The sequence below is a fragment of the Zingiber officinale genome, chromosome 6B (genome assembly GCF_018446385.1).
Source record: "Zingiber officinale cultivar Zhangliang chromosome 6B, Zo_v1.1, whole genome shotgun sequence".
In the NCBI taxonomy this organism is placed as follows: Eukaryota; Viridiplantae; Streptophyta; class Magnoliopsida; order Zingiberales; family Zingiberaceae; genus Zingiber; species Zingiber officinale.
This window is the reverse complement of record NC_055996.1, coordinates 60,849,538-60,863,375: the sequence shown is the minus strand read 5'-3', so window position 1 is coordinate 60,863,375 and position 13,838 is coordinate 60,849,538. Positions and strand designations below refer to the sequence as shown.

The window sequence follows — 13,838 nt, the reverse complement described above, 5'->3', positions numbered from 1 at the left end:
TAAGCAAATAAATTTCTTACATGATTTTTCAATTAGCATAAGACATCATCATTAGTAGTAGTATTTTATTATTGAAAGAGAGCTTAACAAGATTCATCTTCTCACCTCGCCTCTTAGGATGACTTTGTTATAGACAATTGACTATTGAAGCGAGGAAATAAATATGAAACAAAGAAAAATGGATTGAATCTTGCGTGAAGAAACTTGATATATAAAGATATGAATCAATACCATTTGCTTAGTCAAAACCCATTAGAAGAAGGCACCTACTACACTTTTCTAGTCTCAATCAATTTAAACAAAGTGTCTTAAGGAAGTATAGGTAAAAAAAGTCTAAATTATACATTAAAAATAAAAATAAAAATGAAGTCATCAAAGTACCTAAACCTTTAGGATGAGATTATTAAAAGTGAAATAAAAGCATTTCTCAAATGTGTAAGGGAACAAGTAATGAAGTTGATAGTGTGTCCCATCACAAAGACAACAATCATAAACCACAAATTACTTACTAGAGAATTTTTAAACACAGCCTTTTAATCTCTTGTTTAGAAATACCTTTTGATGGTTTAAAAACCTTGAAAGGTACTCAAAAAATAATTAATCTTAAAGTCAAATGAATTATTATATAATTAATAATCAAGTTTTGGTACATTGAATACAAGTATGAAAAGTGTTTCAAGTGGATGTGGAGAAACCCAACTTTATTTGAATTGAGAAGGGGGGAGTTTGAAAACATGGAGAAAAGTGTAGAGAAAGCAAAAGAAAATAAGGGGTCAAGGAAATGGTAGTCAACTCAATTTTAATTAAAAGTTGACTTTTGATGATTTGCTAGTTAGCTTCAAGGAAAAGAAATTGAATTTTGCATCGTTTCTTGAGTTTTTCCTAAAAAAATATATTAAGGAATATATTTAATGCTGATTTGTATCATTCATGAAGGTGATAATATAAATAATTATAACATATGGACATCATTTATTTATTGCTCACACTATCCTCACGTTACTTCTTCATTTTGTGCTATCTTGTAGATCAATGCAATTATATATGTGAGTGTATTTTGTTTATTTTTTTTAAATATCATATAGAAATTGCTGATTTACATATATATTTAAATTTAGCCTTAATTGTTTAGCTTAATTAATAAGACCTTTTGATATTTGAAATTTGTAATTAATTTGTTATTGATATCTTTATAATTAGAGTTATGCAATATTACTAATGTTAATTAAAATAGGAGTATTTTTTGACAAACTTTAAATTAAATTATTTAATACACTTATCGTTTCATAACTTAATTACTCATTTTACAATTATATATTAATAATAATTCTAAAAAAATCCACTAATGTGTGGGAGTTTATATAATTATTTTTCTTTGTTATATTCCCATCTAGTATTTGCCCTTATGCGAAAGTTATTGAACACGTGTTCCGCAACTCTAAATGGTGTGAAAAAGTGTTCCCTGTCTCGACGTTGACACAGAATCGGGAGATATTTATGCGAGTCAAAGTCAAAGAGTTGACGACGGCAAGTGAGATCTTTAATTCTGTCTCCCACGTGGAACCTACCGACTCTATCAAATAATGCGGTCAGATCGAGCGTTGACTCTACAGCCATCTCCGAACCCACGTCGTCAACCCCTAAAGCCTCCCAAAGTCACCATCGTCCAATGGGAAAACGGGTACCGATGACCCGTTTTTCTTCCTCTCCACCGCTCTCCCATCCTTTCCCCTGCTGACGCAGCATCTGACGTCACCATCGATTTCTTCTATTTATTCCCCGGCTCCATTTCACATTAACAGTTTCAACAATTCGTCGTCGTTCTCTCCGGCGAGCCGGTCGAGCGCGGTGGTTCGGTGATTTTATGGACCAAACAAGAAGCTGCGCCGGAGTGCTCACTCTCGACACCTCGGCCCCTCTCGTCCTCGCCGTTCCTCCTCCTCCGGGCCACGCCCGGGGGGTTTTGAAGCGCAAACTGCCGGCGGCGGCAGAGTTCTCGACGCCGAGCGAGCTCGATTTCTTCGCCAACGAGAAAAAGGCCACAAATTCTCCAGAGGTGAAGAAGGAACAAGATCTTATAATTCAGGTTATTATTCATCAATTAATTAATTCAATCTGAATATTTACTTATTTATGTGTTTTTTCTTAATTTTGAAAAAAAAAAATAGACTGAGTTGAATCTTGGCAAAACGGGGAGTGATCTCTCGGTGGTCGATGATGGCAGAGGAAAAACCGAGGTTTCAGATCTATGAATCAATATTAGTTTATTTTTTTTTATTTACAAAAAAAATAAATGATTAATTATTGATCGAACTAATCGAATTTATTAATCAGCTGGCGGCAATCCAAATGGAGTTGGCGGGAATGAAGGATGAGAACGCGAGATTGAGAGGCATCATAAGCCAAGTGGAAAAAGACTACGAAGCTCTCCAGCTTCATCTCACCACCCTCATGCAGAGAAATTACAGTACTGCTCATTCCCCACAACCTCGGCAGGTAATTAATTAATTAATTAATTAACTAAAACAGATTAATTAGAAGAAAAAACAATTAATTAGATTAATTAACTCAGGTAATTACTGTCGACCCACAGTCAAACTCCTCGTCGTCGTCGGGGAGTGATCTTGAACGGTCGTCTTTGCCGTCGGAGAATGCTGGAGTAGGGTGGACGGGTTACCGTCTACAAACTAGCGACGACGACGACACGAGAAGAAACCCCGACAAAGGGCTTGCTTTGAAGGCGGCCACCATCAGGGATGAGCGGGAAGCCACGATGAGGAAAACTAGGGTCTCCGTACGAGCTCGGTCGGAAGCGCCCATGGTGAGTTTAATTAAGTTCCATGAAGAAACTCATTAATTGCATATGATTATCACATTAATTGTTTATATATATATTATTTGTAGGGTTTAAGTTAACTAACGAATTATTTTAGATCTCCGATGGATGCCAATGGAGGAAGTACGGTCAGAAGATGGCGAAGGGCAACCCTTGCCCTCGAGCTTACTACCGGTGCACCATGGCAGCCGGTTGTCCGGTCCGCAAACAAGTAATTTTAATTAGCTACTTAAACTTCTACTCTTTTAACTAATCATGATAATTAATCAATTAATTAATTTGTTTGATGTATTAATTAACTAGGTGCAAAGGTGCGCTGAGGACCGTTCGATTTTGATAACCACCTACGAAGGCATCCACAACCACCCCCTACCGGCGGCGGCGGCCGCCATGGCGTCGACCACCTCCGCCGCCGCCTCCATGCTCCTCTCCGGCCCGACGACGTCCCCTGCATCCGTCGGCGGCGGCCCCTCGACAATGCTCCACTGCTCGTCGAGTCTGGCCACCATCTCGGCGTCGGCCCCGTTCCCCACCATCACGTTGGACCTCACTCAGCCGCCGAAGAATCCTCACCGGCAGCCGGGGGTGAATTTACCGCCCGTCCAATTCCCTTCGGCGGCCTACTCCGCCGCTCTGCCTCAGCCTCCGCCGTCGGTGTTCGGTAACCGGACGATGTTCTCGGGGCTCCAAATGTCTCCGGAAGAGGTGACGGCCGCCACCGCGGCGATCACGGCGGACCCTAACTTCGCCGCCGTGCTGAACGCCGCCATCAAGTCCATCATCACCGGCGGTACCAAGATCGCCGACGACAATCATTAATCAATACAATTACGTGTTGATTACTTTTTTTTTTTTTTTCATTTATTGTTTTGAATGTTGTACACGACGAGTCGTCGATCGATCCGTAAACTAAAATTATGGACGAAATTAAAAACCATACGGAAATAATGTTTTTCTCTTCTTTACTTTTTCTTTTCTCTGTTTGAAATTAAAGGTTTTTTGGTCAATTTAATTAATTCCCTTTTTTTTTTTTTCCAAAATTTTCGATTCCACACGGCACTGTGGGTCAAGGATTGCGATTTGCGTCGGCGCGCGTGATAAACGTGGAGGGAGATATACTTGTAAAATTCGATGAGCCGACCAAAAATGGAATATACCTGGCGGTTGAGACTAGCGTCCTTGACCGGTTTTATCTTGTTTGGTACCGCCTGTGGATCGTTATTTGTATATGAAAATTTTATAGTTGTCTACTGTTCATACAGATATTTTCTAATAAAATTTAGTAAAAAAAAATATTTAAAGGATTTAATTAATTATTTATTTTAAAAGAAAATGAATTGGACTGGGACCATACTCGTAGGATTGATCTCATTCTTTGGTCGTTCTTTCTATCAAATACCATGGACAGTAACTACGGGTCAACGAATGGGTTGACGTGCATATTTTTTTTTTTTTTTTTGGAGATCATCAGAGGACCTTAAAATCATTCCAAAAGAGGATTAGAATGGCATCGGGATGTATCCTAACATGTCATTTCAACGCTCAAGTTAGATTTTTTTTTACGAGGATGAATTATCCAAGAATAAGTAAGGTTTTTGTATGTGTGTTCCTGTAGATGATCTTTTAAAGAGTTAGAAATGTGCATGTTCTCTGAGATGTACATTTCCATATCCCCCCCCACATAGGATGTGGGCCCAATCTAGGGACCGATGAAGAGAGGAGGTTGATGTTGAGTGGCCCTAAGTATAGACTAAGCCGATGACTAAGTCGGAGGCAAAGTTAGCAATTGAGACTCAGTTGGGGGCGAGGTTGGCGTCTGAGGCCAAGTTGAGAATGATATCGATGATTAAGGCTATGTTAGAGACAAGCTCAGCAACTTTAACCGAGTTAGAGATGAGGTCCGCGTTTGATGCCGAGTCAAGGATGATATCGACAGTTGATGTTGAGTCGGAGACGAGCTCGGTGACTTTGACTAAATCAGAGATGGTGTCGGTGTTTGATGCTGAGTCGAGGATGATATCGACGGTTGAGACCAATTGTCGTAATAGATGTTGTTGGTGCAATTTGCACTAATGATCTAACTTAGGTTTTGATAAATGATAAGTGGTTTAAAGTTAGAGTGTTTTATGATCTAATTACTTTAGCAAGTGTGCAAAAGTTGACAAGTCTGAAGGACCTAACACCAGGCTGAAATCCATCTAGGACCGTGAGACCCGATAGCTGGTGCAAAGTGCAGATAAGTATGTGGGACCCGATATTTGGCGAGAAGTCCGGTTGGGTTCGCGGGACATGACAATCGGCCAAACTATAGTTGGATCCGCGGGACCTGACAATTTGCGAGAAAACTTGGTAGGTCAAAAACAAAGTCAAGTGACTGCAGTTGGTAAGTAGAGGTAAGCAATTGGAGGAGAGATCCAGTGAGGACGTAATCCCGATTGAGGGAATTGTAGGCGTCGATCCAACTTAGGTCTATTTGGAAAACCTAAGCTGAGACCTTGACTAGATCCTGGTCTCTATGAGACAGGATCTAATTATTACTAAATTGAAATTTTTAATGTGCTGCCTCTGTTTTGCAGGATAAATTTTATGTTTGGAGTAACTCTTTTTTTTACATAGAAGTAAAGGTTGTAAAAGAGGGTCCGAGTGCCCAAAGAAGATCCGAGCTCTCGGGGTCCTAGCACCCAGAGTTGGTCTAGGCGCTCGGACCAGTTTAGCATGGGTGCGCGTTCCTGCGGAAGATCTTTTAAAGAGCTAGAAATGTGCATGTTATCCAAGATGTGCATTTCCATTTATCACATGTTTTAGGACAAACAGTTTGCATAAATGAGACAGTTACATCGTTTATCCAAGATGTGCATTTCCATTTATCCAAGATGTGCAATTCAAGCTTGACTTGATCTTGGTTCGAGCTTGGTTCGTTTAGATATTATTAAACTCTCAATTCAAGCTGGTTTGATTGTTTGAAACTTTTAATTGTTTGATTGGTTATTGAGCTTGATAATTTAAATTTATTTATTTATTTTATTTTATTGTTTATTTAGCATATTGAAAAGAGTTTTATTAATAAATATGATTCGTGAACATTGTTCATGAACGTTGTTCACGAACGTTGTTCACGAACGTTAATGAGCTGCACATATATGTGTTCAAGCTTGTTTATTTAGCTTAACGTGCTATTCAAGTTTGTTTGTTTAATTAATCTTATGTATATTGAATGAACATAAAGAAACTTTACCAAGCCGAACACCAAGTTTGTTCACGAACGCTTGGTTCAGTTACAACCCTACTTGATTCAGAGCCTTTGTTGACTCCTACTCCAAAGCCCGCACTCATCGAGTGCTTTCGTTGGGCAATCTACTAATAGTTCATAAAAAGAATTACAAGATTAGAACAAGAACTATAAAAATGAATTACCGACAACAAGAAAATTAAAACGTAGTCGCAGGTTGTCGGAGGAGCTTCATAGCGTCGCAGGAACAGTGCGCAATAGAGCAATCGTAGAAGGAAGTTGTTGTACTTTGCTCTAGGTGGAGACCTCCTTATATAGGAAGCTCCGGGCTCCCGGATCCCTTTCGGGCGCTTGGAGCGTGACGTTGGCCCAGCCAATCAGCGCGCTCGTTGAGACGAGATAAACTTTTGCATTTCGTGTGCTCGGATCCCTTCCGAGCGCCCGGATACCTTTTTTCCAGCAAAAGTTTTTTCCTGCAAGAAAAATATTAATCCGAGGTAATAAATATTATACTACCGTGTAAAACAAAAGTTAGCACATATATATATATATATATTAGTATATCACATGGTCTACTATCTTTTGTTTATTATAACATTTTATTGCAATGAAAATAATGGTCCACATTCTAACTGAGGATTAATCAAAACATTTTGAGAAATAATTAAGGGGAGTATTGAACCAAAGATAATACATTAAATTTAAATTATGTTATACATTAAAATTTTGAATAAATAAACTTTGATTGTATTATTTAAGATTAAATCAAACAATATAAAGTTATGGTTTATTCATTATAACATTGGTTAATGATTATTTAGTAATCACATAATCAATATTATACAAAATAATTTACACAAAATAATTTACACGAAATGCACCGCCCTTATAATTATTAAGTTTATTATTCACACAAATATAATTTGTTAATATTTCACATTGCTAAAATATAAATCTCACCCATATTTAGTGGTAGGTACAATATTTTTTCTAGTCAAATTAATTTAAATATGGACGAGTAATGATAAATATAAAATAAAATAATATGATAAATTATTTGAGACAGAAAATATGATAAAGGACTAATATGCAATTAGAGGAACTAAATTGATGATGGTATTATTTTTTATGTATGAAGGACAAATTAAATATGAAATATTTCATTTGAGGGTTGATGATTAAATAAAATATAAATATTTTATTTAATAAATGATAACTAAACTAAATAATTTTTTTAATGGATGACGAGTAATTAAATTGGTAATAAGTTATTTTATGAATATGATCCTAATGTGTATAAATTTATAAAAAAATAATTGAATATGTGTAATTTAAAATTATCAACTAAATAAATAAAAAATAATTTTTAAGAAGAGGAACTGCATTTAAACTCAAAGATGTGAGACTAGTTGTTAGACGTTGCATCAGTTGCAACGTCAGGAAAATGAAGAGGTGTCCATTCATCTTTATTTTTCTTCATTGAAAGTCATCAAAATATCGGTTAGTAACCGATGTTTTACTTCCTATTTAAAATGACGTCCAAGAACAATTGAGGGAGGGAGTAGACAAAAAATAGAAGAGGGGACGAAGATCACTATGAGTGGTTACAACTTTATTTTGTGATTGATTCATGCTGAATGGATCTAGTCACGATCTCAACTTAGATTTTCAAAATGGATCTAAGTTGGATCGATGCCTATAGTTCCCTCAAACGAGGAATGCGCCCTCACCAAGTCACTCCCCTTCAGTGATTTACCGTTACTTACCTTTTGCCAGACATCCGGTCAGCCTATCGACCTATTTGGACTTTGTGTCAACTATCCGATCGGCCTATTGACTTAGCTGGACTTCGTGCCAGATATCCGGTCGGTCCGTCGACCTATCTGGACTTCGTACCAGCTATCCGGTCAACCCGTCGACCTAGTTGGATTTTTTGCCAGATATCCGGTCGGTCCGTCGACTTATCTGGACTTCTCCTACACACTCAGTTAGATCGTTAGATCACAATAAACATGACTTAATTTACTTTGTCATTCATCAAAACCTGAGTTAGACCGTTAGTGTTAACCGCACTGACAATCTCCCCATTTTTGATGCAATGGCAATCTAGGTTAAGTTAGTGAAAAGATATGCAAAAATAACTAGACAGATGATATGGGTTTAGACTATTTTTGGTGTTTTGCCTAGATTTTTGATTTTTTTTTTTTTTTTTTGTGTTTTGTCTAGATTTTTGCTAACTTAATTCACAATTTTTTGCTAACTTAATCCACCTAATCCTCTCCTTTGATATTCATCGAAAAATAAGCATAGATAAGTTAGGAAAAATTGACTAAGTAAAATAATAAAAAAACTTGACAGTAGAAAATAGTCAGGATTATTTGGGGAGTTTTAACTTAGAAAATAAGTAAAGTATCTTTCAAAGGTAAAAAGTTAATTAATTTGAAGAAACTAAGTTAATAAAATGATTGTTTTCAAGATCTACTTAGTTTTTTTTAAAAAAATATGATAAGTCAAAAATGTTTACAAACATAACTTAAAAGATTTAAAATTATTTTTCAAAAACTACTAATTCTTTAATAAGGTTTCCAAAAGAAAAGTTTTTACAAAAATAGTAAAAAAAATATTTTGAAAATAGATAACTTTTGAAAACTTTGAAAAAACTTTTTTAAGAAATAGAATTTTGAAAAAGATATAAGGAATGGTAAAACTGAATTAAGATTTTGAATTTTTTTGAAAACTGTGCCAAGTTATTTTAAAAAATATGAAAGTAATATTTTCAAAACTTAAATAGTTGTAAAACTGATTTTTACAAGTTATTTTTTAAAACACTTTTGAAAAATTTTTAATGCCAAAAAAAATGAAGTAGTTTTTGAAAATATTGTAACTACTTAAAGTTATTAATCCTCCCCCTGAATCTGACATTAATTCAAAATAAGCAACTAAATAATATCCTTAACTGTCTAACCATTTGTTACTTACTAACTATCAAAAAATAGCAGTTTTCACTTGATTAGTCAGGTTAAGTTAATTTATCCAGTTAGTGTTTGACTAAGTTGAAAAATATAACCTGATTACTGTTAGTTTGGTTTTTAACGCCCAGACTTGTATTGATGCACTGATATAAACATCTTAAGTCCAGACAATCTGCCTATGTATCTCACCCCTTTCTAAGTTTAGCAATGCACAAACAAGGTAGTCCTAGTGTGTTAGTGAGATGCTCAAGTTCTAGACCTATAGGAGTATTCTTTCTAAGGGTTTGATCTAGACTAAGGCTATAAGTAATTTTGAAAATTCTAAAAATAAGAGAAAAAATTTTACCCTAAAATTTTAAATAATTTTTTTGAAATTAATTTTGAAAGTAAGATCCTAGTCTATTAAGCACAACGTGACAAGTCAATATCTGAAGTTAAAATAAGTCAATATACAAGGACGACGATCAAGACAAAATACATGGAGATAATAGCAACATAGTCTACTGTGATGATGATGAGGGTGGTCCGGAACCTAAAGATCGCAACATCTCTATCAACTCAGCGTGATGAGTCCGGTCATCCTCTCGAGAGATGGATATGTCCCATCGAAGATCGGAGACATCCTGCCGCATGACTCGTTCAAGATCGGAAATCTCCTGCCGCATGCCCCGCCAAAAATCAGAGACCTCTGTCAAAAATCATAGTTGTCTCAAGGTCGGTAACTAGATCGGCTTGAGTGCGAGGGGCGGGACGTGGTTCTCGAGCTGGAGGCGGTGCTAGATAGGGGGATCACTAAAAAGCGCATCCATGAACTCATCCACCCCTGCCTCCTCCCCCTCGGTATTTGACTGTGGCTCGACGTCCGGGTCAAGCTGGTGATGGGCCCCCCCTCCACCAAGACAAGACACTCACATCATCTGTATGTATACCACCTAAAGAAAAGTTCCTAGAGCTTACCATGTCAAACTCAGTTAGGGTTCTGACATCACCTCTGGTGACATCAATATCTAAGGATGCAAGGTATGCGGTCAAGATGTGGCAATAGGGCATGTGAACCCGTCTGCTGGTGATGAGTCCAGCTGAGTAAATAATGACATGAATGTTAGAGTGTATACTAAAAGTCTAGCTTTTGGTATAAACATTTATCTAGAAATAAGAATCACATTGGTCAAATAACTACATTTATGATAAAAGTAGTTGTTCAATTAATTTATATTGTAGATAACATGGTGTGTGGTGTCACACACAGAAGATCATGTTATCAGTACCTTATAAATTATAAACAGTAGCTCACGACCAAAATGGAAAGGAACAAACCATTAGAAGGTCGTAGTGTAATTAGGTATCTGTTTATCTTGACTGTATAATTACACTAGTACACTTAGAGTGTATTGAGTAGGACCATTTGAGGTCGTTTCTTTTATACTGATTTTATAAAGAAACAAAGACCTCGGTTATTATGGAAGTATGTACTCTTAATCCTAATATAATAACAAGCACATATATTTGATATTTATTTCTTTAATTTATCAATGGGTGAGATTTAGTTCGATGAATCAATAAGCCTGATAAGTTGGGAAATGATATCACTTATAGTGTGTGTTGTTGATTATAGAAGGAAACTGTGTCCTAGTAATCTAGGTTGAGAATGTCCCCAAGAGGAGCTCATAAGGATTGTCATGTTAAACCCTGCAGGTGGACTTAGTCCGACATGACGATGAAGTTGAGTGGTACTACTCTTGGAGCTAGATATTAATTAAGTAAGTTGTCAGTAACTTACTTAATTAGTGGACATTTGTTATCTTAAACACAGGGAGACTAACACACTCATAATAAGAAGGAGCCCAAAATGTAATTTGGGATTGGTGCGGTAGTTCAATAATAGTTCTCTAGTGGAATGAATTATTATTGATAAAATTAAGTTATGTGTTCGGGGCGAACACGGGATGCTTAATTTTATCGGGAGACCAAAACCAATTCCTCCTCTCGGTCCCTATCGTAGCCTCTAGCATATAGAGATTTATACCCACCGCATACCCACCTTCTTACCCATCCAAAGGGGCCGGCCAAGCTAGCTTGGAACCCAAGCTAGGGCCGGCCAAGACCAAGTGGATGAGTTAAGTTGGTGGCCGGCCAAAGCTTGGGTCCCAAGCTTAGGTGGCCGGCCACTAGAATATTAAAAAGGATTTTTATTAAAATGATTTCTTATGTGGATATCATGTTTTTAAAAGAGAGTTTAAAAATTAAAAATTTCCTTTTATAGCTTTCTACAAAAGATTAAGAGAAGAGATTAATCTCTTTCCTTATTTGTAGTTTAAAAGGATGGTTTTAATTTTTGGTAAAAACTTTCCTTATTTGTAAATCATCTACATGTTTAAAAGAGAGTTTAAAATTTGAAATCTTTCCTTATTTGTTGATTAAAGGAGGATTTTAAATTTTAAGAAAACTTTCCTTTTAAATCATGTTCATGATTTAAAGAAAGTTTAAAATTAAATATTCTCTTTTATAAGTTTCTACAAGAGATTAAGAAAAGATTTGATATCTTTCCTTATTTGTAGATTAAAGAGATTTTAATTTTTAGAGATAACTTTCTTTTTATCCACATGTTTAAAAGAAAGATTTTAATTTATTAAATTTCCTTTTTATAAACCAATCATGAAGGGATAAAAATTATTGAGAAATTTTTATAAATTTCCGGAAGCAAATAAGGAAGTTTTAATTGATGTTTAAAATTTTATTTGCTTGGAAATTCTATGGTGTGGCCGGCCAAATAAATTGGAGAAGGAAAATTATTAAATAATTTTTTTTTTCCTTTTCATGGCAAAAGAATTAAGGAAGTTTTTATTAAATTTTCCTTATTTGCCAAGACCAAGGATTATAAAAGAGGGGGTAGAGGAGGCTTCAAAGCTAACGAATCTATTCTATTTTTCTCTCCCTCTTTTCTTCTTCTTGTGGCCGGCCCTAGCCTTTCTCCCTTCTTCTCTTTTGGTGGCCGAACCATACATCTCTTGGAGCTCTTGTTGGTGGCCGGACCTAGGAAGGAGAAGAAGAAAAGGAGGAAGCCTCATCTTGAAGATCCCTTGGAGTATTGGTGGTGATCAAGTTCTTCTTCCTTGGAGGTGGTTCTTCTTGTGGCCGAACCTTGCTTGGAGAAGAAGAAGGTGCGTGGTGGTTCTCGTCTCGGAAGATCGTCGCCCACACGACGTCCGGGATAAGAAGAGGAATACGGTAGAAGATCAAGAGGTTTTTCTACAAGGTATAACTAGTAATTTCTATTTCCGCATCATGCTAGTTATTTATGGAAATAATACCAAATACAAGAGGCTTACGTTCTAGTGTTTCGAATATGGTTTTTCGAAGTTGTGTTCTCTTGTTTCTTTCTTTTCCTTGTGATTTGATTGTTCTCTTTGGTTAACCTAAAGTTATTTTAGGAAATTAAATATTAGCTTTCTATTAAAGGTTTTGTCTAGTCGGTGGTGGTTGCTCCCATATCCAAGAAGGCCATGTGCCTCGCCACGTCAGTACTGGGAACCTTTTATGGAAATTAATATTTAATGGAATTAATAACTTAAGGAGACTTGGGTCAAACGTGTTAAGTTCCGCAGGAGATCCAAGTCAAAACCTAAAAGAACAAATAGATTAAGTTTTGGATCAAACGTGTAAAGTTCCGCAGGCGATCCAAAATTTAATTTAAAAGAACACATGGTAGCTAGGAAAAGGTTCAGACCTTTGTACAAAAATTTTGTACAGTGGAACCTATAGGTTTTCCGAGTAGCAACCAACAATGAAAAATATGTAAACTAATATTTATATCTAGTCTATGACATAGGGCATATAGTAAAAATGAGTGAAAAGGATGCATCATCGCGATGTCATGAGTGGTCAACGACAAAATGCAAGAGACTAAAACTCTATAAAGGACATAGTCCTGAACTCTAAGGGAGACTGACCTAAATAGGATAACTGTAGGTACTCGCACTTCCTCAAAAAAATATGAGTAAATCGTATCAAGTGTGATGTGTGAGTAAGGATCACCAAATGGTGGATCCCTAGGGGATAACACTGAAAAGTGCATGCAGATGGATGTAAACCTAGAAAAGTACGGATGACAGCAGGGGATAGCGTGATATCAATACTAGCTACCCTAGTGGTGTATATAAGGTTATCTACTCTAACTAGGTTAGTGTACAGTTCAGCACATAAACCTATGTTAACTGAACTGGTACAATAAACTAGATGATGCAAGCTGTAATAGTCGATGACTTCTACTACAGGAATGCATGAACGCATAAAAAACTGTCTATCTAAACACCTAGTCCATATAGGTCTGTAGATAGTACTAGCAGACTTAATCCTAAGTTCTTCAGTAGGAAACCTAAGGTCAGTACTAGTAGTAGAGGGCCCAACACCAAGTCTAGAACGTTTCCTAATTTATCAAAGAAAACTAGACTAAGCATAAAATACTAAAACAATAAATAAACAAAATTTAAGAAAGGAATGAAAACTTACCGAGACATTGTTAATAAGGATAATAGAATTGATGACCTCGGTTGTTCTGATGCGGCATAATAACCGGAGGAAGAAAAGAAAATTTAAAATTTGATTTCTTTTACGTTAAAGCCTGGTGAAGGCCTTTACAAAAGAGAAGGGGAAGATGCAGCTATTAGGGGCGCCTCTGCTGCCCCTTATATAGGGCGATCCGGGCGCTCGGACAGGGTCCGGGTGCCATGAGTAGGGTGGCGAGGCGGGGCTCCCGGAGCATGTTCCGGATGCTCGGAGTTGAATACCAGGGGCGGGCACC

The 13,838-nt window shown here is 36.6% G+C and overlaps 1 protein-coding gene across 3 annotated transcripts; it reads left to right on the top strand.

Moving 5' to 3' along the window:
* Positions 1 to 1,806: 1,806 nt before the first annotated feature.
* On the top strand, positions 1,807 to 3,801 carry LOC121992525 (WRKY transcription factor 6-like). Of its 3 annotated transcripts, none has more exons than XM_042546977.1 (6): positions 1,807 to 2,056; positions 2,169 to 2,237; positions 2,335 to 2,496; positions 2,573 to 2,821; positions 2,934 to 3,047; positions 3,140 to 3,801. In XM_042546977.1, exons 1-6 carry the CDS (start codon positions 1,865 to 1,867, stop codon positions 3,653 to 3,655), a joined length of 1,302 nt encoding a protein of 433 aa, XP_042402911.1. In that variant the 5' UTR covers positions 1,807 to 1,864; the 3' UTR covers positions 3,656 to 3,801. The 3 variants fall into 3 exon arrangements, with proteins under 3 accessions (XP_042402911.1, XP_042402910.1, XP_042402909.1); XM_042546976.1 differs by having other exon boundaries at positions 1,807 to 2,086; positions 2,594 to 2,821; XM_042546975.1 differs by having other exon boundaries at positions 1,807 to 2,086.
* The last annotated feature ends 10,037 nt before the right edge of the window (positions 3,802 to 13,838 follow it).